The sequence below is a fragment of the Strongylocentrotus purpuratus genome, unplaced genomic scaffold, assembly GCF_000002235.5.
Source record: "Strongylocentrotus purpuratus isolate Spur 01 unplaced genomic scaffold, Spur_5.0 spur5_scaffold_15, whole genome shotgun sequence".
NCBI lineage: Eukaryota > Metazoa > Echinodermata > Echinoidea > Camarodonta > Strongylocentrotidae > Strongylocentrotus > Strongylocentrotus purpuratus.
Window position 1 is genome coordinate 4711929 of NW_022145600.1, and position 23673 is coordinate 4735601.

Consider the following 23673-nt stretch of genomic DNA (forward strand, 5'->3'; position numbering starts at 1 on the left):
GAGCGATAAATCCTTGGGAAGACAAACAACCCAAATTTGTAGACAATGAACTGGGGGTATTTCATAACGCAAATTCTGTTTTTTCTCATTGGAAGCATGCGGATCGGGAACCCGAAAACCTGCAGAGCACCGAAGAAAAAGAACGTCCACAAAAAATCTTGCGGACAATCCTTATTTTCTAGGACACAATTTGTCCACGTTACGAGGATATCTTCGTTTATGCAGATGATCCTCATTCTCGGACCAGCGCCCTTACTGTTTTTAATTGACTCTTCTTTCTTCTCATACAAAGCCATTTGGAATCGGTCACGAATTTAATCAAATATGAATTTTTTTTACTAGAGTGATAGCGATTGCTTACCTTGCTCTTTAGTCTTAGTTTGACGATAATGATAATGAGCGAAATTACGAAAGTTTGCGATGTTGTTTCCTCCTGCAATACAAATACACACTGTTTTGAATTTAGCGAACTCCCTACGTGCGGTCCTTTTTACAAGCTTAAGATCTTAACCCATCAGAAGAATAATACAAAATATCAATATTGCCAATTTAGAGAATAAAGGCAGATTGGCTTGGCCCATGAAGAATCGTATTCCTTGTTGGGTTAGATATTTGTTTTTTCTTCGATTTGATTTTCATTGACTTTCTACATGTATGCATCATCTTTTCAAACAATCATTTTCATGCCCATTAATGTGACAGTGGTACAGTATATATTATGTACATGCACATAGAATATAAAGTCAAATACTGCCCGCATATATGATTAAAAAACAGGAGCATGAAGCTTCTTTTTAAGTATAAGCAAATAAATAGGAAAAGAAGAGAAGAGAGTGACTTGCAAAGAAAGATAGAGAAAGAGAGAAAAACGCTGGTTTTCTTTACTACAATGAAAGTACACAATGTAACATCTGTCAAAAGAGAATAATGCTATAATCGTAACATCTTTCTTAAAGAACATTTTTACTTCAGATTCTGAATTTTTAATGTTTGTCTCCCTTAGACGACAAACATCACCCACTTGGAGCTTGGTCCTAAGAGGCTCATGCTCATGACCCATCAAAGGAATGTTGGTGGACCTTTACCCTGCATCATCATACCACCCGGTCACTACTGCATTATCAAAGACCCTATCAAGTAAGTGTCTTTCAGCTTTCAACTAATCTGAAACCCTTGACAGAGGGCTCCACACCAACTTTTGCACAGGAATATTAATGAAAGAACACCATATTTAGGATTTCTGTTGTAAACACAAAACCTCAGTTTGTATTCTTTTATCAAATTCAACTCATTTTGTTTGAAAATCCTTGAAAAAGTGTGTGTTAAATGACATCCTTTTTCACATCATTATACGATTTAAGTGAAATTTTGGCATCAAATTTTGAGGCTCCCAACATGTTAGAGAGGCTTTACTTATAGCTTCATAGGCTGATGCTTATATGTATATTGCCATTATATTGTTTTAGATCCTCTGTGTATAAATTCTTGCTCGCTGTGTATGCAATGTTTGATCAACTGAAGGGCATCCAAATATTTACTTTGTAGAGGTACATGTACATGCGCACTTCTAGCATCTCATGAAGAACTATATCTAAAGTTTATAACTGACTATAATTATAGGCTAATATACCGGGTTTGAAGTGTAATGTATTGTATCACAGGTCATCCCATTATCCTTTGTAAATATGTTTGAACAAGTGTCAAGTACATTCTTTAAAAAAGAGATTTATTAAAGTACACAATGTATTGTGTGACACTTGGCAATTCAAGTTGGGTTAAAGATTACGGTACCTTTAATTAGTTTACATTTATTTCGTCAAAACCTATAAGAGTAAACATTTGTAATGCGCCATGTCTGTCAAAATTGACACTCCTGGCACAGTTGTGAGAAAATAGTAAATGTGGAAAATACGTGGAAATGTGTGAAAAATGCAGTTTCCAGTGTTCTCCACAAGAATCACTTTTAGAGAAAGTAAAGTACATGTCGTAATAACTTAACCAACAAATCTTTTGTTTAAACCCCCACCATTATCAAGCATCCAACTTTTTACAGATCTTGGAATTTTACTGCACCAAAAAGCTACTTGTACATGTTTTCAATAGAATGAATTTAACATTATTTCTAGACAGGTTCATGTATCCCCTGAATATAAAATTGCTGTGAAATAGAGCAGACAAATTAGAAAAGCAGATTTGTGAAGTTTGAACGACATCAGAAAAACAATAGCAAAGCTATGAATTTTTAAAAGTTGTGACCACAAAAATTAGGCCATTATAGTAACCTAGATGCAGATCAGTGATGCTGCACTCAAACTTGTGGTCTGTAATCTGTAATAGGAAGACAGGAAGTGATTCAATGTCACCAATCCACCACAAGGTCAATTTTAATGCCAACAACATTGAATCGTTTTGATATGGCAATGAGAAGGTACATCATACATGTGTTTTATTCTTTAACCTGTTGCATACTGGAACCAGGTGATCCCTGTATAAAGCCTATGGTAAAAGAGAATTAAGTACTCAAAGGGTTTATACACTTGAGCCAAATTGGATATCAACTCATCTGTTCCTCATAGTAGGGGTACATGTTTGTAATTAAAAGCTCTATTCATTGTTCTATGATAAGAAAATAAAAATCATTTAAAGTCTTATATATACCATCACCTTTGCAATGAGATAGGAACTATGTATATTTGATTTGTGCCAGTGCTTTCTGTTCCTAGATTTATGTCTCTCTGAATTATTGTGTCGTTGAGTAAGACTCAACACTGATCTGTATAACTCTTACAATGTCCTATCTATGTAAATAACAAGTTGACCATTCTCCTTGTCTGTACTTTTCTTGTTGACTTCCTAAATGTAGGAATGACAAAGCTGGAGAACCTTGTGAACTGAACCATGGACACAGAGATGTCAGGTTTCATCAGGTATGTATCAGAAGAGAGAGAAAGCAAGGAGGGAGGGAGGGGGAAGGGGAAGTAGAGAGGGAGGAAGAGGAGGAGGAGGGGAAGAAGGGAAGAGGGAAAATATAGAGAGAGGGAAAGAGGGAGGAGAGAGGGAGAGGAAGAGAGAGGGGAGAAGGAGATGAATAGGGGACGTAGAGAGGGAGGGAAAGAGGGAGAGACGGAGGGAGGGAGAGTGAGGAAAAGGATAAAGGTGAGGGGGGGGGGGGGGAGGATAAGAAAAGGTTCAACAACAACCAAAACAAAAAACGATATTTTCTTTTTTAAATCAGTTAAATATTAAGCATGTAATGTATGTTTTTATGGTCTTTTTATAACAACAAAATACTTAAAGAATTCATGAACTGTTAAATTTAACAGTGTGTAGTACTAGTAAAGTTTAGTAAACAATTTGAAGCTGATCGATATCATGTTTTATTCATTTTATGTCATCTTTAGGAGCCCTTCCCTCTCTACCCTGGTGAGGTGTTGATGGGAGCTGAGTCTCTGCTAACTGTTGGTATTCGTAAAGGTAAAAAGGGCATATCAACACTGTCAGATGAAAATAGCATTGTAGCAGTATGTGGTGTACAACCCCTCATCTCGTTCACGTTGTACATGCCATGGTGCCGTGTCTAGTATTCCTGTCGGGGAAGTTCTTGCACGCTTGTATCAATATCCATACAAGTTGAGTCTTCTTTTGGAAACTAACTGCATTTAATTTTCTAATACTGCATGTGCATTTTGTGGGGCTTCATGTATGAGTAATACATTTTGTAACCTTGTTTATATCCTATATGATGAAGTGCATTTTGTTTGATGGACTTACCTGTTGCAAGTAGTCTGCGAGCATGAACTCTATTTGACACCTAACAAAGTTCACTGATTTTTAGCTAAACATATTTGTCATCTGGACTATGGAAGCCAAATACAATAGACACAATTAGTGGCTTATATATTATGTATCAAATTGACATATAGTTTAGTTTAGTTTAGTTTATTTCTTTATTAAAAAATCACACCCGTCATCAGACGGCCAGCCTAAAAAGGCCTGTGAGTGATGCTTCAAAAATAAAAGTCATAAACAATTTGACATGGTAACATAGTATAAATATAACATAATAATAAACAAAGAAGAAATAATATTTATGTATTACATATAATTATGTACTTGAAATATTTTTTAATGAGAAGAACAGTGCTGGGAAGGACAATAAATGTTTCAGAAAAAATTGAAGGTCTAAATGAAGAAAGGAACTGATTATCCTAGTATTGAACAAGCAAAAATTTTGCTACACATTTCAGCTGTGATAGTCACGCCAATTATAATGTTCTTAATATATCTACATCAATTCTTATACAACATCACTAATGGATGAATAAAAGATGGTTTTGTTTAAGAATATATCTCGCCCTGTTCTGTTTCACTGCATGTATTATTGCATGTTGTTTTATATATTACATAAAAAATGTATCACATGTTTTGGAACACTCGCATCTCGATTGACTAACCCCTGCCTCTGTGTATTTCCTGCATTTCATGTTTCATTTTTGTGCACTTAATATCCTAACTCAAGGCTAACCCTTTGAATGTACCCACTACTCTTATTTTCTCCCCTTTCCTGTTTAACCATGCAGGTTTAGGTGCTAAGGCCCAATTTTGCATGGGTGAGAGCTTAAAAGAATTGTAAAACTCATGTTAACACATGGACAATTAATTTTAAACAAATCCTTTATTGTAGCTGCCTAAAATGAAGAAGATTAAGTACATTCATAGAAGAGCAGTACGGTAAACAAGATTTTATTTTAAAAAATAGTTTAATGATATTTTGTTGTTAATATTTTTTAATTGAAATAAATTTAAAAAGATAAAAAGATAGAGATACAAAAGAAAAAAAAAGAAATTTCTTTTATGTAACAAATGAAAGAGATTTGATAACCAATATTATATGCAAATACATATGAATAAATACAAGTACATGTATGCTAGATAGGCTCAAGATATTATTCTTGCAGATTGATTGTTGTACTTTAATAATTCACTTGCACATGTTTTTTCTGCATGAAGTTTCTTTTATTAAAGCTCTGCTTACCTCTTTTATTTTGCTTTACACTGATTAAATAAATTTGGCCAAGATGGTGGCACAGGTATGGTTGTCTGTTCATTCCTTACATTTTAGCAATACAAAACTATTCAAATAGTATAATCAAATGGACATGGGTTGAACAGTACTATAACTGATAGAGGTATTGGTAAAGCAGATCTATAATAGCAACAAAGATTCCTGTGGTTTAATCATTGCATTTGAGTTTACTTCGGAAGAAACAGCATACCATTATATAACCCTGTCATGTTTAGTAACATTACATCAAATACCTCTACATTTTGTGTGTACCATAATTATTTAAGTGACATTTCAACATCTCTTTCTCATTGCATGTTTATGACACACATAATGTATAGGATTTGTGACTAAACTTTGATTATGCTCTGTATTGAGGCAAATTTAGGTAAAACAGGGATAAACTTTGTGTAGACTTTCATTTCAAATCTATCATAAATAAATCCTAACCTCAAAATAATCATCAAGCCTCTGTTTGTAATCATGAACTGTTCTTGTAATTTTTTTCGCCAGCCATCAAGCCACTGCCCGTAGTGAAAGCAAACCAAGCGATCCGCCTGCGTGCTACCATCGACCATACGAGCTCAGAAGGGTTGAAACGAGTCGCTGGTGATGAATGGCAGTATCCTGGCCCTCTCACATACAAGCCAACTCCTGAGGCAGTAAGATTACAAATCATAATATTTAAAGCCCCACTGTACTACTTGTAGCTACTTGCTCTCTCTATATAGAAAACTTCCCTAATCGGTACCTGTTGGTTCCACATGATCCTCTTTTTCTTATGTTAATTAAGAGCTTAGTTGATGAGATAGCCACCTGTCAGTGACCTTGCTGGGTGGTCTAATCCCTCCTGTCCACGCTAGTACAGACAGCCTTTAATGAAAGATAGAAGTGGGCTCTCATGCAGAATTTGACACCAATCAGGCATTTACCCAATAACAGGTGTTGTCAATCACCAGGATTAGCCTTCAGTTTATGACTAAGATGCTCTTTGTTATGCTCTGTCTTTTCCCCTTATGGTAAAGTCATTATCTGACATTTGCATCATTTGTGATGTAGAAGCTGTCTGTAGAAGGCCAACTGTATACAGTGGCCACTTTTTCTGTTTCCCTTGCGTGGCCGTTATAGACAGGTTTGACCGTAATTGTTCTTCTCTTTGATTTTCAGGAAATTGTTAAGATCATTGATGCTGTCATTCTGACTGGTGGAGAAGCCTTACACCTTTCAGCAAAGAGGGAACTCATTGACAGCAGAGGGGTGTAAGTAGTAATAATAGTAATGATAATACATAAGATTTGTAAGGCGCCAAATCCACTTGACAATCAAATGCTCAAGGCGCAACTTGTGCAAAAGAAGAAATACATGATAAATATACAATAGGAAAGGTACAGACATGAAATGCAATGATAATCAATTATAAGCTAAATTAAACAGATAATTCTTAAGATTATTTTTAACACTTCTGACCAGAACTGCTATGTTTAATCTATTGAGGGAGAGTATTCCATATTGAAGGCCCAGCATGAGCGAAGGTTCGCTCCCCCACTTGGTTTTAACCCTAGGAGAAACAAGTAAGCCAGAGTTTTGAGAACGTAGCTGTCTAGAGGGAATGTAAAGCTTGATCGAGCCAATGTTGTACTGCGGAGCAGAGCTATGTATACAGTGAAATAATAACAAAAGAATCTTGAAAACAACACGTTCTTCTTCGGGCAACCAATGGAGTAATTTGAGAACTGGTGTGATGTGACTGTACTTGTTGGACAGGGTGGATGGATGGATGGATGGACGGACGGATGGACGGATGGATGGCTTAATAGATGGATGGATGGATGGATGGATGACCACCTAAATTAATGAATGAAAGAGTGGATGAGTTGTTGAATTAGAAACATTAAGAGACAGAAAGAAAGCATGATCAAATAAGTGAATGAATAAAGAAATAAGTCAATGGACAAAAAAATAAATGAATGGGTGTATGGGTGAAGGAAAGATGGATGGATGGAGTAAAACTATGTTTAAGAATGATTGAATGAACCACGTTACTTCTTAAACATGGTAAAAAGTTTAGAACCATAATTCACAAATGAATATATGAATTTTAAATCAGAATATGTGTTTCTGTCCAATAAATGCATGTCTTTTTGATAATTTTGTTTTGATTTTTAAAGGAACTTTTATTTTGTTTATTCTTCAGAAAACGAGAAGTGCAAGAGGAATGGTTGGTCAGAGAAGAAGGAGCATATCTTCCAGGAGCTTATGAACAGGTGAGATAAAAATCACCTTAAGTTTGTACTATGCTCTGTTGAGACTTGTAAAGCTCCACTACACTAATTATAGCTACTTGCACCCTCTATATAGCAAACAGTGCCTAATCTGTGACCATTGGTCTCCCATGGTCCCCTTTTTCTTATGTTAATTGAGAGCTGATTCGATGAGATAACCCCCTATCAGTGATCATGCAGGGAGATCTAATCTCTCCTGGCCAAACTAGTGCTGATGGGCTTTAACTAATAGAGAAGAAATGCGTGCCTGTTTACACATAATATTATCATTTGTGTATAAAGACAGAAATACTGAACAGTCAAACGGGAGTGTACTGTTGTTGTAGTTATTGCAAATATTGCTCTTCCTTTTATTTTAGCAACAACTGATACTTTACGACAATAGTGGTCATTAACTCAGAGATAGAAATACGAAAACACCACTTATTCTACTGAATGATTGGCCTTTGATCACATGCAGATAGGAATGGCATTAAAAATAAAACTTATTCTGGCGTTAAAAATAAAACTTATTATTATTAATAACAAGTTACAATGACTGTTAGATGCTACTGAATTCGTGGTATTTGATTAGCTGAGGGAAAATTTGTCATAGAAGTTTAGCATTTGTTATTGACAACAAGTTTTAAGTAACAGGGCACTGAATGGCATTAACAATAATCAAATTTGGAATGCATAGAACTATTGAGAAACAGTCTAGCTGAAACAAGTCCAACTGTTTTGATATAGAATAGGAACTAAAATGAGAACAGTAAAAATCTGTTCAGAATAGTGAAATTATGATCTTCTTTTATATTCCCATATGAAACCAGCTAAAGGAGGGCTATGTTTCCATCATTGTTCAATGATGTTAAATGCACTTTTTTATCCTTCTATTCTAATTCTCATCTTTAATCAATCGTTTATGATAGCAGTCTCCTGCACTTTTCTACATATACAGTCAAACCTGCTTTAGTGACCACCTGTATAGAAAGACCCCCTGTCTGTCTACAGAGACCACATTTTTTGGTACATTTGAAAACAGTTTCTCTTTGTACTAAAGGAACCTGTACATAAAGACCAAAAACCTATAATGACCACTTTACTTGTCTCCCTTAAGTGGTCTTTATAGACAGGTTTTACTGTAGTAAGAATAATACTTTAAATTCATAATAGAAATATGAAGTTCTTTATTATTTGAAATGAAGTTATTATTGTTTGCATACCTATATTATAATAATAATAATAATACTCAGTTTTTATATACCTTACGTTTACAAGTTCTTTGTTATTCAGTTATCGTTCGGAAAAAAATAAAATAAAATAAAATATTATCATCTGGTTTGTGTTATCGTAGTTAGTTGGTGTGATCCAGCCAGTCAGGCTGATCTCCACTGTGGGTCTCCACCTGAAGGCCCTTCACAGCTGCACAGACGCCCTAGGTAGGAAGCGAGCTGCTGGAGATGAGTGGCTGGTCACTGTTCAAGACACAGACTCCTATGTACCCGAGATAGGAGAGGTAGGACCCTTTCACATCACGATTTTCCTCAATAAAATACAATTTTCCAACAAAACAACAACAACAAAATTAATGGCAAAATGCCCATTCTGTCCAGTAAAGTATCCTACAAGCATTTCACATCGGCAATTTGGGGCATTTATTGGTTCATCAGACAAACCAGTCGTGACGAAATCATGCATATTCAACCAATGATCCATAAATAAAATAATCTTCCTGTATGTAGGAACTGTAATAGGCACTGATCCATGTTTTTTTTTAGAATACAAATTTTGTCAGTAAAATACAACTTTTGGGATCAAAGATCACCAGAGGTGGCAGGTCATATTATACAAGGACCAGTATACATGCGTAACCATGAAAAACATATGTGGTAGGACCTTTTCACTCTACTCTCATAATCCTTGTAACATTTTGACACCCTTCTTTGTATCTAGGATGAAAACCCTCAATAAAACTACCCTCTAGGGCAACTATTCCCTGACTGCAATTGCACCCAGGCAACGACCCCCTATTAAATGTAAATCTCCTCAGCAGTTGCCTTAGGGTGATCAAGGTAACCTTTTTGAAGGTTGTAGTTTTCCTTGGGGATACTTGATCTATTGGAGCAGTTGTCGTGGGGCTACTTGTCCAGAATTCATTATCCAAGAGGGTAGTTTTTGCAGGGAAGTATTTGTCCAGGGCCCCATTTCACAAAACTTGTCATCGGTGACAAATGACAGTTTTTGTTACAAGCTAGTGAATTCCTTGCTTCTGATTGGTTATCAACAGATTTGTCACTGATTTTTGTCATTTTTCATTGAAAAAAGGCTTTGTGAAATGGGTCCCTGGTGAATGATTGATAATCCAGGCGGCAGTCGCTCTACTGCTCTTTATATGGTACCTCTAACCTTTTTCTGACCTGCAGGAAGTTGTTAGTCATGTGACAAAGACAGTCCTGCAGAAAGGTCAATACTGTGTGGTCAAGAACCCAGTGGACAACAATGGCAGACCTCAGTATGGCAAGCTGGAACTACTCAAGGGAATCACAAGCTTCTTCCTCCATCCAGGTTTGTCACATTGGTTTCCTAAATCAATTGGCATCTCGAGAGATATGAGAATTTTCAGAATACTTCTCAAAAAAATGTTGTAATTACTATAAAGCTTAGTAGCAAAATATCCAAGATTCTCATCCCCTCCTGCTTTCTTTCTTTCTAGATTTGATTTTGTTTGGCAATAAGTCACAGTTGACTAGTTTTTCCACACACTATTTTTCCTTTTTTTCAGCTTGCCTCCTTTTCAGGCTGACTGTTTTGTTATGTGAGTTTGGTATTTGGTATTTTAGCTTTGACTTCAAAGTAAATATGAATCTGAGCAGATGTATAGAGTAAGCTAGTCATGAAAATAATTTTTATAGTGCAATTTCAACTCATGTGTAACCTTCGTGCATGCATCATGTGTAAATTAAGGTTTATGACTGTCAAAAATTAAGATGAAGTTGATTTGATGGAATCCCTTTTTTTGCAGGTGAAATCATTGATGATGGTATCAAGAGCCAGTATGTTCTAGGAGAGGACGAGGCCTTGGTATTGGAGGCTTTGGAGCACTTCACTGATGATTCAGTCACAGGTTTGTACCAGGGGGCGTTTCACAAAACTTGCCATCAGTGACAAATGACAGTTTTGGTTATAAGCTACTGAAATCCTTGCTTCTGATTGGTTATCAGCAGATTTGTCACTGATTTTTGTAATTTGTCATTGAAAAAAGGCTTTGTGAAACGGGACATAAAATGTTGATTCAAACCATTCATATTTTCTATTATCAGGGATATTTCATGTTCTTGATATGGAATTTATGAAAAGTCTAAAATACTTGAATTTTTGCTTTTGAATATATTTTATTTTAAGGCTACAAATGGCTCTCCATAATATTAAGTCCAACTTAGAATTAAGTTTGACTTTGGATCTTTGTGAAACACCCCCCTGGAAGATATACATGTATGAACTGTCAATTTTTTTCTTGAATGTTCGATAGGAGGCAAGGTCCGCAGACCTGGAGACCGATGGATGATCAGAGGACCTAAGAGCTACATTCCCCCTACTCAAGTCAAAGAAATGTCTCAAGGAAACCATCAGGTCATCAGGTATTATTCTTTGAAATCCCATTCATAGCATATCCAATTGTTTGAATTCAAAGAAGATACCTCATGTACAACCCATACAAATGTCTTTGTGATGATGCATATATCTTTCTGTCTTTGACTCTCTCTTTCTCTTTCTCTCTCTCTTTCTCTTTTTCTTTCTCTTTCTCTTTCTCTTTCTCTTTCTCTTTCTCTCTCTCTTTCTCTTTCTCTTTCTCTTTCTCTTTCTCTTTCTCTTTCTCTTTCTCTTTCTCTTTCTCCTCCTCCTCAACCTCCTCCTTCTCCTCCTCCTCCTCCTCCTGCTCTTCCTCTCCTCCTCCTCCTCCTGCTCTTCCTCTCCCTCTCCCTCTTCCTCTTCCTCTCCCTCTTCCTCTTCCTCGTCCTCTTGCTCTTGCTCTTCCTCTCTCCAGCTTTCCCTCTCGATATCTCTCCTCCCCCTCTTCTATCCACCTTCCCTCTCTTGTATAGTGTTCCTTCCTTTTGTTTCTATTGATTTAGATGATGATGGCTTCTTTTGTCCACCTCTGATGGACGCTCATGGTGCTTGCTCTACAATGTCTCACAATTTCAACGACCTTTGTCAATGTTTCAAATCCAGATTATTTTCTCTTAGTCTTTGTTGGCATTAGTAGTATTCTTGAGTTGATACCGTAGCTGGGAACACAAAAGTCTTGAGGGCTGACATGAACCTTGACATAGACTCGCTGCTCCTTATAGAGTGTGAAAGGTTATTCCAGAGCTTAGGTCCAGAGAATTAGAATGCTCTGTCACCCCAAGTTGCGACCAAGAGTTTCTGTCAGGAGAGCTTGGCCTATGTCAGTATTTCTTCTATCCTCACTCCTTCTCATTTTCTCTCTCCACTGTACTACTTTATCTCTCTTTATCTCTACTTTATCACTACTCGTGCTATTTCCTTGATACCATTATTATCCCCTCTCATTTTTTTCTTCTTCTCTCTCTCTCTCTCTCTCTCTCTCTCTCTTTCTCTGTTCTACAGGAAAGCTATACCGCTTGGTGAGAATGAAGGGATTTACATCAGAAATCTACAAACTGGAGAGGTAGGTGCTTCACAATAATGAAATTAAATTGTACCCTTTATATGTCATCCAAGTTATTTCCTCCCACATTGCAGCTATGCAAAATTGACAATGGAATTAATGTGTTGTACAATGTTCAACCTTTAGGCCTCGTTCAGATACATGTATGATGCTTCAAAACTGCTGTGAAATTTTGTAGGACGAGTGTTATGCTCTTCAGGCTTTAACCCTATTTTAACTGGGCTATTTCAGACAATGTTTTTACTGGGGGGGGGGTCAATTTGACCCCCCCCCTAAGATCTCGGCCGTTTCACCGCCGATCGCCGCGAAAATTTGCATGCATGTCAAGTGAAGTGTATAGAATACTTTGGTAATTTCAAATTTTTGAAAAATTCACTCATTTGCATATTTATGGTAATTTATGCAAATAAGGTCATCAAATTCACATTTATACCCATAAATCATAGATTATTCATGTTTACGTATTCTTTTTCACTACAAATATTTATTAGACCATTTGGAATAATAATACAACACAAAAAATTGGAAGAGCCAGGTTATTCCTTATGTTATCTCTTGTTTTTATAATTTCTTATGTATTTCATTGTTTTTTTAACTTATGTATTTTATTGTTTTTGTTGTTTTATTTCATTTATAACTACAATTCAACTATTTTGACCCCAAAACAAACATCTAAACTTTAAACAAGACTGAATAACCAATGTTTTATCTATTTTTAGGAAAAATGACTTTTACATATGTTTTGTACACAAATCACGAAAATGAGCGATTTTCGGGCTGACATGCAAAGACAAAAGGTCACGTGACCTTGTAACCGTAGGTCCGATTTTCAAAAAATTCGTTTTAAAATATGCGTAAGACTCGAAAGTAAAAAGTCATGAAAGGAAAATTTCATATCTGCCGCGGTTTCGTAGTAGTCGCGAAATTTCTACAGGGGGGGGTCAAATTGACCCCCCCCCCCCAGTTAACGTAGGGTTAATATAGCATTATTTCAATTCAAATTCAAATTCAATTCTGGCTTTTATTGTTTAAAAAATGAACATGGCAAAAGTCTGGAGAGACTATTATTGTCATATTTAGAGTAAAATACAAGAAAACATAAAATAAGGTTTAATATATACATTGACATATAACCCCCCAAAAAAGAATGTGACTTCATGCATTAAAAATATAATTAATATTTGCTTTGAATTCCCTTATGTCTCATTGTAAAGGTCAAGGTCATCATGGGTCCCAAGTCATATCTCCTCAATGAACATGAGAAGCTATGGGAGAAGGAACTAGACCCACTGGTAGTGTCTATTCTCAAGTAAGTTCTTCCTGTCACTGTTTTATGGTATATGAGGTTTATGTTATTCACTGTATTCTTATTCTCAAAACGGAAGTGCCAGTAATGTAACGCAAATGTAATGATACAATGTCCTGATTCTAATTTCTTGTAAACTGGATAGACATTGAAATTGAATATCACTGATTTGTAGACCATATCTGACTCTTGCCCTTGTCATAATTCATTCATGAAATGTTGACCAATACATTTACATGTATCTCATTCAAGTTGGGCTTTGATCATCAACTGATACAGAGTTTTGAAACATTGAGATACATGGATTATGCTTGCCTGTGAGTGCCAAAAGGGTGTTAAAGCCTTTTTAAAGTGGTGGGAGCCCAAAAATTTGATGGCAAAAATTCGCTTCAATTGTATCGTAGTGAAAGATTGTCATTCAACACTAACTTCTGCAGGGATTTTCAGAATAAATGTGTTTGAAGAAGAATATTGATGAAAGAATACACAATGTAGTGCAATACAAATGTGACCATTACAGAGATGTTCAGTGAATGAAGTAGAAGACTTTTACAGTGTAGTTTAATAATTTTTGTGCGTGTGCTTTAGGAAAGGTGGAGGTGTTGGCGAAGGTGACATCAGGAAACTGGCTTACTTTGAACAATCCATTGATGCCGAATACATGGGTGACAAGGTAATATTAGAAACAAGGTATATTGTCGTAGTGTTTAGAGTGGTGTACTAGAAATGGAAGGTTCCATGCTGAGTACTTGGGTAACAAGGTAATGTATTAAGCTAGGGGCATCATACATTATGATTTGATTCATATATTAATTTTTATGCCATGAATTGTTTACTCTGTAAATTAAACAACTTCAATCAGCTCTGAGCTGCATGTTCAATGATTATTTTTTGTGTGGAAGATAAGCGATAATAATAGTAGTGGGTTCTTGTATAGTGCTTACATTTGTCACACTTAACTCTACTGGCGCTCAACGGTTAGTACCCAAGCTTTAGCATGGCTGCTATGAAGTGAACGGTTAATTTTATTTGGGGGTAGATTCATCGACTTCTATTCTGTACTTAAATATATTTTTGTTTTTAATAATTTGTATTATGTTCTCTTTTTTTAACTGTTTCTATCTTCTTGTTTATGACCATCACAGCCCAGGGATAAGACAAGAGCTGTGAGGTACAGATGTCCGCATAATACTGCCGTGCAGGTGAGTAGAAACTCCTGTCACACCCCAGTCGGTCACAAGGGAAGAGACAAAAATTAGACTGACACTCAAGCAAACAAAGAATGAAAGACCCTATCCAATGAAAAGGCAACTTTATATCAATGGAAAGCTGAGTGAACATAGAGTACAGATATAAAGGAATGAAATGCACATAGAGAAGGAATACTATGAGAGACAAATTGGGAGAAGAGGAGGTGTAGAAGGAGCAGAAAAGGAGGTGACTGGAGCAGAACAAGAAGGGAAAGATGGGGGGGGGGAGGGGTAAAAGAAAAAGAGATTGTACATGGAGAAGAAAAAAAGAACGAAATCGAGTAGAGAAAAAGAAAGGATGAGATAAGAAGAAACTGAATTGAAGTGAATGGAATTTATCTATTCACAGAACCAGTAAATCAAATACCCAGAGATAGAAATACAAGGGGAGGGGAGGGGAGGGGAGGGGAGGGGCGGGGAGGGGAGGGGAGGGGAGGGGAGGGGAGGGGAGGGGAGGGGAGGGGAGGGGAGGGGAGGGGAGGGGAGGGGAGGGGAGGGGAGGGGAGGGGAGGGGAGGGGAGGGGAGGGGAGGGGGGGAGGGGAGGGGAGGGGAGGGGAGGGGAGGGGAGGGGAGGGAGGGAGGGGAGGGGAGGGGAGGGGAGGGGAGGGGAGGGGAGGGGAGGGGAGGGGAGGGAGGGGGAGGGGAGGGGGGAGGGGGAGGGGGAGGGGAGGGGAGGGGAGGGGAGGGGAGGGGAGGGGAGGGGAGGGGAGGGGAGGGGAGGGAGGGGGGAGGGGAGGGGAGGGGAGGGGAGGGGAGGGGAGGGGGGAGGGAGGGAGGGGAGGGGAGGGGAGGGGAGGGGAGAGAAGAAGATGAGGAAGAAAGGGCAGTGATGGATTGGTTTATATTGACTTTTTATACAGTCTTAAGCATGTTAACTTTCTATGACAGGTATATGAGTACCAGAGGAAGGCAGCTCGTGTCGTGTTTGGCCCAGATATGGCTATTCTTGGACCTCATGAAGACTTCAATGTTCTCAGTCTTAGTGGTATGTAAAAAAACCTCAATGTCATAGATAAAATGATCAACTTATATGCAGTCGTTCCATACATGTATTGTTTTTATTTATGCAGTCAGTGGATTGTCTATGATGGAAGGGAAAAAAAAGTTTTAAGAAAAGGGGAAAATACTCTTCTTGGTTCACATATGCAGTGTTTACTTGTGTACATGTGTTCCCTCAATATATTTAACTCTTCAAGTTTGAATGTATAATGCTGATTTCTCTTTGCTTCTGCATGTATAATGTTCCTATACTCTTACAACATGCAGTGATAGCAATAGGCCACTTTCGTAGTGTAATCAAATTTATGCATATATATGCATTTGTGAAGCACCTCATATGGATTATCATCTGGGAATTATGTCATTTAACTGTTACGAATTTATGCATTTCAATAGTCAGAATGTAATTTGCATACATTAGTCTTTGCCAGGAAGGACATATTTTCCCTATCTAACGTAATATATGTATTTTGCAATTTGATTATTGAAATACAATTATTAATTGCAGGTGAATGAAATAAATTTGCAATGAGGCACTTTGCAAAGACGTATGCATTACATTTGGTCCATTACGAAATTTGGCAATTACAAGTGTGCATATCCCAGGCTTATAGGAAGCGTCATGGTGTAGTGGTTCTGACTCTCGTCTTTCAGTAATCATAAGGTCGTGAGTTCGTAACCCACTCCAGTATGTTAATTTCCTTCAGCAAGGTGAAGTAAATGGGGACCTGGTAGGAAACGCAGAGCTCGTGACAGCTGCTCTGCTAAAGCCAGGGTAATTATGCCTCATTATTGTAGAGCGCTTAGAGACTTCTAATAAAGTAAGTCAATGTTAATATTTCTGCATAATCTGTCTCTGTTTTTTGTACAGCTGGTAAACCCAAAGTGGAGAATGCTCTCAAAACCATCTGCCTCATGCTGGGACCAGATTACATCACAGACATTCTGGAGGTGAGTATTAATAAGACATACGAGGGTGTGCCACTCTAACGCCGGGTCACTTTTTCACAAGAAAGCCCTAAACACGAGTCCCATTTAAATAAAAAAATATCCCTAAACATGGGTAAACGTTTTTTCAAAATTTCCAAATTTTTTTGGTGTTTGCAATTGTGAAAGAGGGCTATACTTCAAGAAAAATCTGAGTACCCCCCCCCCTCCGCGACTTCCGATTCCTGTACAATGCAATGGTGCCTACATAGGCACACAAATCATCAGGAAAGTTCATGAAATCTGAACAATAATCAGGTAAAATAAGAAATTAGTTGACACTGCTGTACAACCTCTGTACCATCTTCCCCAGTATCCTATCTGCACATGTGCTGACCTGGGCAGTGTGGAAGGAAGGTCATCATTTACCATCGAACATCGTATATTTGCGGTAGGGTCGATTTTTTAAATGCATATGAATAAAAACATGTAATGGAATAAAATATTGATCCTTTAAATCTCTTTTGTAGGTGGAAACCGCTGACCATGCACGTCTAAAGATAAAGATCGCTTTCAACAATCATTTTGAGGTGTGTATTATTTCCCTTTCTTTATAAACAACTTATACACGTTTTATGTTGTATTTGCAATGTCCTTGTTGATTTGTATTTCAAGTATATAACTTAAATGTGCCCATTCTTAAAAAATATTGCTGTTTATTGGTGATTATATTGGGCAGACTATCACTATTAGACCTAAGGTTTCAGAATAGGAAACCAGAAATACATTGGCACTGATGTTGTGTAAGATATGTTGCATCAAAACTGCTGATCATGTATAATCTGTATAATCTATTATAAAATGTGCTATAAAAGGCATACTCCAGTGACATATTTATGTCTCTTTTTTCATTTGTAGTTTGAACGAGGAAACGGGGATAGTGCAATCTTCTCTGTACCTGACTTCATTGGATTTGCCTGTAGAGAAGTTGGTGAGTCTCAATAATTGTTCTCATTATTGCAAGATGTTGCAGAAATGTGATTCCACTTCTAGAAGTATTGGCAAGAGAAGGTCTGAATATTCAAGGTATCCTTCATTATTATCTATATAAGGCTTCCAAGTGGTACAATAAATCAGTGTATTCTGACAATATTGGACTCATTCAATATTGTCATAGCTTGAGCAATATGTTCTTGTATAAAACACTCAAAGCCATCCAATATTATATAAGTATCTAAGTCTGAAATACTGCTAGGTGAGAAAGGACCTAAAGTAAATTCCTCCCCCAAGAGTGCTTCAATTTTGAGCTTTTTAAAGAGAGAAAGCATTTTTTTTATCATCTGTTTTGTAATGATTCTGCATCACTTTTTGCCCTGGTAACCAACGGTGTATACATGTATACATGTATGTATGTTTGTTCCTTCACAGGAAGTCGCATCCGGGCTGTGGTGTCAAGGGTCAAGTTTGATGAGTTTCATCGTCATTCCATGCATCTGCTGAAGGCTGGTGTGTTCGGGTACAACCCTGATGGGAGTGTCAAAGAGAGACTGGTCTTTGAGGCTAACAAGCTGGTATGTCAAGCCCTGCATTCACATCTAGAGGAGTGTTTCACAAAGATCCTAAGTCGAACTTAACTCTAAGTTGGACTTAAACATTATGGAGAGCCATTTGTAGCCTTAAAATAATATACATTCAAAGGGCAAAAATTCAAGTATTTAGACTTTTCTTAAATTCCACATGAAGAATATGAAGTCTCCTTGATAATAGAAAATATGAATGATTTAAATTAACATTTTATGCCTTTTAAAATAACTTTTACAAAATATTTTCAAAGATGCTAACAGCTTTCCATAATTATTAAGTCCAACTTAGAGATAAGTTCAACTTAGGATTAGTGAAACACCCCCAGCTTACATTGTAGAATTAAGTGCACATTCTTGGTCAACAGAGCTTATATTCAAATTTGTAAATAAAGAGTGATTATTTCCTAGAAATCTGCATTTCAATGCCTACCCACCCATTCTATATTTCCAATCTACAGTATTCTTTTTTTGTTGCTTTCAGAGCTATGTTTAGCTTTCCAGAGGTTTTTTTTATTTTTTATTTTTTAAAGATTTTAGAGTTAAATTTCTCTCAAGTACTATAATTGCATCATCTAGACATCAGAAATGTTTCCCGTCACATGTTAATATGTAGAGGTTTTGTTGAAGGTTAGGCTTCCCGGGAGAAGTTTCTCCCCTTGGTGCACATAATCACTGTGCATGCAAAAAATTCTTTACAATATGTAGACAAAGGTGTTGAGAAATCTGTATTTCATGTAACAATACCTTTAATTTGTTACTGTATAGTAAATTTACAATTAACAACTGAATTATTCATATCCCTCGTAATTTTTTTTTTTTTTTTAAATTTTTTTTTTTTTTTTTTTGGGGGGGGTTTGTTTTTCTTAAAACTTAAAAATGAAAAGTGGACTGGCTGAATCAGGACCTTTGCTGAATACTTTTAGATGTACGCTTTAATAAGTCACATTCTCAAGAAACATTAAACAGGACAAACCAATTTCTCACGTACTTAAAAAATTACTAATATTAGTAAGGGCATGAATAATTTACTCCTGACGACGGAGAGTCAACTTGTTCGAAACGTTGAGCCCCCTCCTACCACCCATCCTCTCCAACTTGCACTATAGTTCTCTTTAGAACTATAAGCTCAAGAAAGATTACCAACAGTCCTTATTCAGGACTACACACACACTCAAGTAAGAAAGATTACTGCATGACAGTCCTTTTCAGGACTTCCCAATCCTCCCCCCCCCCCCTCCCCCTCTCAAAAGGTGCAACTGTAAGCCTACTGTATATGAATAATTTAGTTGTTAACTACATCTCTTCTTCTTCTTCTTGTATCCTTTGCTCTTTAGGTAATCACCAATGTTGACATCCAAGCCATAGAACCAGTGGATTCCACAATGAGAAGCAGTCTACTCAAGTCTGTTCAGATGGCCATCGAAATAGCAACTCAGTGAGTCGTTCATTTGCATATCCAAGCCTTATGATGGGATTAGGAAGGGTTTTATGCAATCACAGATAAATGTCCTTCAGAATGAGCACAGTAAATGATGAGAATGTAATCTCTTGTGTGTTGAATATTAGTCATGTTTGCAATTTTGTAAGTCAACAACTACCTGCTTTTGTACCATGAGCAGTACCTACGTAGGACATAATTTTCTGCAAACTTAAAGGAGACTTATTCCTTCATGTTAATTACAGAGGAACAAACAAAACAGAGAAACAGATATGGTAAATAAAATTTTAGAAAATTCTGACAAAGTGTGAGAAACTGTCCAATTTTTTCATCGCCGAGATCATTACCTGTATTGATTTCAGAATAGCCTTTTGGCAATGTGGCCCCTTTTATAATTTAAAGAGGGAGGACTCTGCATTTAATTTGCCACAAAAGCACTTGAATTGTATATAAAAGTACACCCCATTAATTTATATTCTTTGTTCTGATGTATGAGTAGATATGTTAAGAGAACAGCTGACCTTGATACAACCCACAAGTAAAAGATGGTTAATGAAATTCTAGAGAGACATTTGCTAACCAAAAACCCTGTAGGAACCCTTGTTCATTACATATTCTTTATTGTCATATAGATCTAGTCAGAGAACTGCTGGCCAGGAAATAGCCAGCATGGAATAGGACTCCGAGAGCGAAAGAAGTTAACCAATCAACTTGTTGAAACCCTTGTGAATAGCGTATTGTTCTGTCTTTGTATATACTTGTAGATCCGTTCAGAGAACAGCTGGCCAGAATGCAGCCTGCAAGGAACAGGAAGCCAAGGGACTCCTAGAGAGACAGAAGCTTGCTAATGAGCAGGAGAATGAGAAGGCCCGTACCATACTCCATGAGCTGAGAGCCAGTGCAAGCGCCGTGGAGTCCTGCGGGCAAGCTACAGCTGAGGCACAGGTAAGCTAGGCCACAATTTGTGACCCTACAAAAGCACCAAATAGTCACCAGAAAACACTTTTTATAGTTACGGGGTGATTCCGAAAGAGGAGAAGCTCAGCTTTCAAATTCTTTATTACTCATCACAATTGAATGTCCCTAACTTAATTAAAAAAGAGAAGGAAAAATACCACTTTTAAATTGTTTTGTGCTTTCAAAATTTGAAATTACATAGACAAAAGTATACTCTTCCAGGAAATACTGAAAACAAATATTTGAACATCCGGACCAAATACACCTGGATTTAGCTCTTGCTGCAATCATATTATAAACCTTTACGTCAGTCAGGAATCCCATGTCTTTTACAATTTGATCGCCTGTCTGATTATCAAGATATTTATGATTTGAAAACGAAATTTCACATTTCGTTTTTATAACACTACAGTCTATTGGGGAAAATGAGTATGGTAAAACTTGTCACTCAAAGATTTTTAATTTTTTAAGGCACTTCATGATCATTTTGAAGCACAATTTGTTTAGGGCCTTAATATTACACCAGATCACAGACACTGATAACACATAGTGCCATGCATCTCAGATTTAACATTGTCAAACGATGACTTTAAATCATTGTCAATGTAATCTTGTTTCCCAGGCCCAAGCAGAGAGGCTCCTGATCGAGGGTCACAGCGCCATCGAGGCAGCTCGTCTCAAGGCAGAGGCTGAGGACATCCTATGTGGCACCGATCTGAACAACACTCAGATGGCCCAGGAGTCTGAACTCAACTATGTGAGAGAGCAGAATGAGCTAGAGATAGACAAGACTAAACAGCTAGCAGATATTGAGGTCAGTTGGCTCTTCTTAATTACTCTGCCCCAGGTTCCCAACCTTTGCATGTGGTGGAGTTTTATTTCATGTGCTATGCTTGTATTGTAAAAGACAACAGAGGTACACATGTATCGACAATGTACAACCTCTGTGACAGTAATCCACAGGTTAGTGGGTCCCAAGCATGGCAATAATATCCTTTGGCAATACATCGATTTACATTTGCCATCCTCAATCTAGGTGTAGTAAGTTGTTCCCTAGAATTCCTTGAATGCATGAATGCGGTAAAGGTAGCCATACTAAAGCTGAGGTAATAACACTGGAGCTCTAGCAGTGTCATTTGACACAGACATGAGCCAATGGTTCTGATCGTGCTGCCCTTCAAATAGTGCCTTGAAGGTATCAAGGCCAGGATTATCTGTGAATAAATTATTAGCACCCTCAAAGCACGGATATGTAATAAAAATATTTTTTAAATATTTTAAAAATAGAGCAAATGTGTATATACACTGTATTTATCATTTTATCATCAAGTTGTTTGACCTCCTAAACATAATTTCTCTTTTCCATTTCTTTATCTCCTTGTTACCGGTACATCATAAAGGTTGAAAAGTTTTCTGAAATGGTGGAAGCCCTTGGAGCGGACGCCATCATGGAGATGGCTAATGCTGGACCCAAATTTCAGGTAAGGAAGCGAAATGCCAATATCAGACCTGCCAACAAGTACGATTTAGTTGTATTTCGTACGATTTTTAGAAGCAAATACTACAGTACGATTTTCCTCAATAAAATACGATTTTTATTTTTATTTTGTGTGTGTGTGCCATTTTCAATGGCAAAATGCCCATCCTGACCTTTAAAGTATACTACAAGCATCTCACATTGGCAATTTGGGGATGTTCATTGGTTCATCGAACATACCAGTCGTGACAAAGTCATGCATATTCAACCAATGATCCATTTAAAAAAAATTCTTCCTGTATGTAGGAACTGTAAGAGGCATTGATCTGCGTAACAGTTCGTGTTTATTTTAAGAATACAACTTTTGTCAGTAGAATACAATTTTGGGATCAAAGAATACAGTTTTTGAACTCCAGACATAACATATTCAAATTTATGGATGTTTCTTTCCTGGGGACCTAGTGATGTGTTATTCCATTGACCCCATTATAAATGAATGAACTACAATACTTGAAAAATAGTCTGCATACATTACTTGTTGCTATGTCAGACAAGCTTTCAGGTTGTCAACAAGAACCTTTGTTCAAAAAAGTGTGCATAAAATGTGAATGTTAGTGAACCGGTCTATTTAGTGGAACTGCCATGTAAAATTTAGCTCCCCCCCAAAAAATCCAAGTTTCCTGATTTTAGAAAAATAATTTCTATTATGATATTTGAAATCTACACTTTTCATTCTGTTTTTGTGAATTGTACCCAATTTTTTTTTTTACTGGTCTACATGAACATGTAACTTTGTTGAGACACTTTTTAAAATTACAAATCTGGTAACTACACTTATCATGTTTTGACATATATTTGCCCTTCATTATTGCTGTTTCCATGTATTTCATCTATTCATCACAAAATAATTTGTTAATTTTGTTGATGTTTTCTTATTTATCTGCCATTTCCTCATCTCATCGTTGTCTATCTATGTCTACTCTACAAAGAGTTTTTCTTTCTACCTGTATCTTTTAGAATATGATCATGCTAATATTACATTCTTTTTTCAATATTTTTTCGCATTCAGGCTGAACTGCTGAGCAGTCTTGGGCTGGAGATGACGCTTTTCACTGATGGAAGTAGCCCCATTAACCTCTTCAATGTTGCAGACGGTCTTGTAGCTCAACCACAAAAAAGTGAAATGGCCTGAAAGGTTTCATAGAATATTCCTACAATATATTGTTACATGTGTAGAAGCAGTAACAGGTCTTGTTTTGGGGGTCATTAAATATTGTGACAAAAAAGGTCTTGCATTTACAATGTAGATCATTATAGTTTCAAACTACTGGTACATTGTATGTGCAAAGTTAACACATTAAAAGTTCATACCTTTCCTATTTCGATTCGGATATTACTAAAAATTTCACTATTTTTTTCTCTCTTGTTTTTCTGCTTTCAATAATACAAGCTCATTAACAGGGTGGACTTCCACATTAACTACTGAGTTCTCTCATACCCCTAGTCTAGACTTAATGCAGTAGGCAATGGCTGAGGTAAGGAGGGATATTTAAATGAGAAAATAATAAACTTATTCATGTACTTAAGCTTACATTTAAATTGTTATATTTTAGATACTGAAAGTAAAGCTGTTGAAACTATTAAAGGTGAATTTTGGAATATGCAATAAAGCCATCAGTCACATGTTAGAGAGTATATATTTATAAATGTATA

General features: G+C 36.8%; 1 protein-coding gene across 1 annotated transcript; it reads left to right on the top strand.

Annotated features, from left to right (window-relative positions):
• The first annotated feature begins 2845 nt into the window (after positions 1–2845).
• Positions 2846–23152, top strand: LOC586584 (major vault protein). The gene is made up of 24 exons (XM_030986419.1): positions 2846–2927; positions 3402–3474; positions 4581–4610; positions 5579–5727; positions 6233–6324; positions 7260–7329; positions 8684–8845; positions 9753–9894; positions 10352–10453; positions 10859–10967; positions 11962–12022; positions 13237–13331; positions 13917–14001; positions 14474–14530; positions 15468–15564; positions 16450–16529; positions 17036–17095; positions 17424–17496; positions 17934–18076; positions 19423–19523; positions 20291–20471; positions 21106–21297; positions 21884–21964; positions 23030–23152. The coding sequence occupies exons 2-24, from the start codon at positions 3435–3437 to the stop codon at positions 23150–23152; spliced, it is 2325 nt and encodes a 774-aa protein (XP_030842279.1). The 5' UTR covers positions 2846–2927; positions 3402–3434.
• The last annotated feature ends 521 nt before the right edge of the window (positions 23153–23673 follow it).

Bases quoted from the DNA above. Each gene is read 5' to 3' on its own strand.
- LOC586584 (XM_030986419.1), top strand. From the start codon at position 3,435: ATGGGAGCTGAGTCTCTGCTAACTGTTGGTATTCGTAAAG. The intron at 5,728-6,232 runs GTAAGATTACAA...TTTGATTTTCAG, and splicing joins ACAAGCCAACTCCTGAGGCA to GAAATTGTTAAGATCATTGA. The intron at 12,023-13,236 runs GTAGGTGCTTCA...CTCATTGTAAAG, and splicing joins GAAATCTACAAACTGGAGAG to GTCAAGGTCATCATGGGTCC.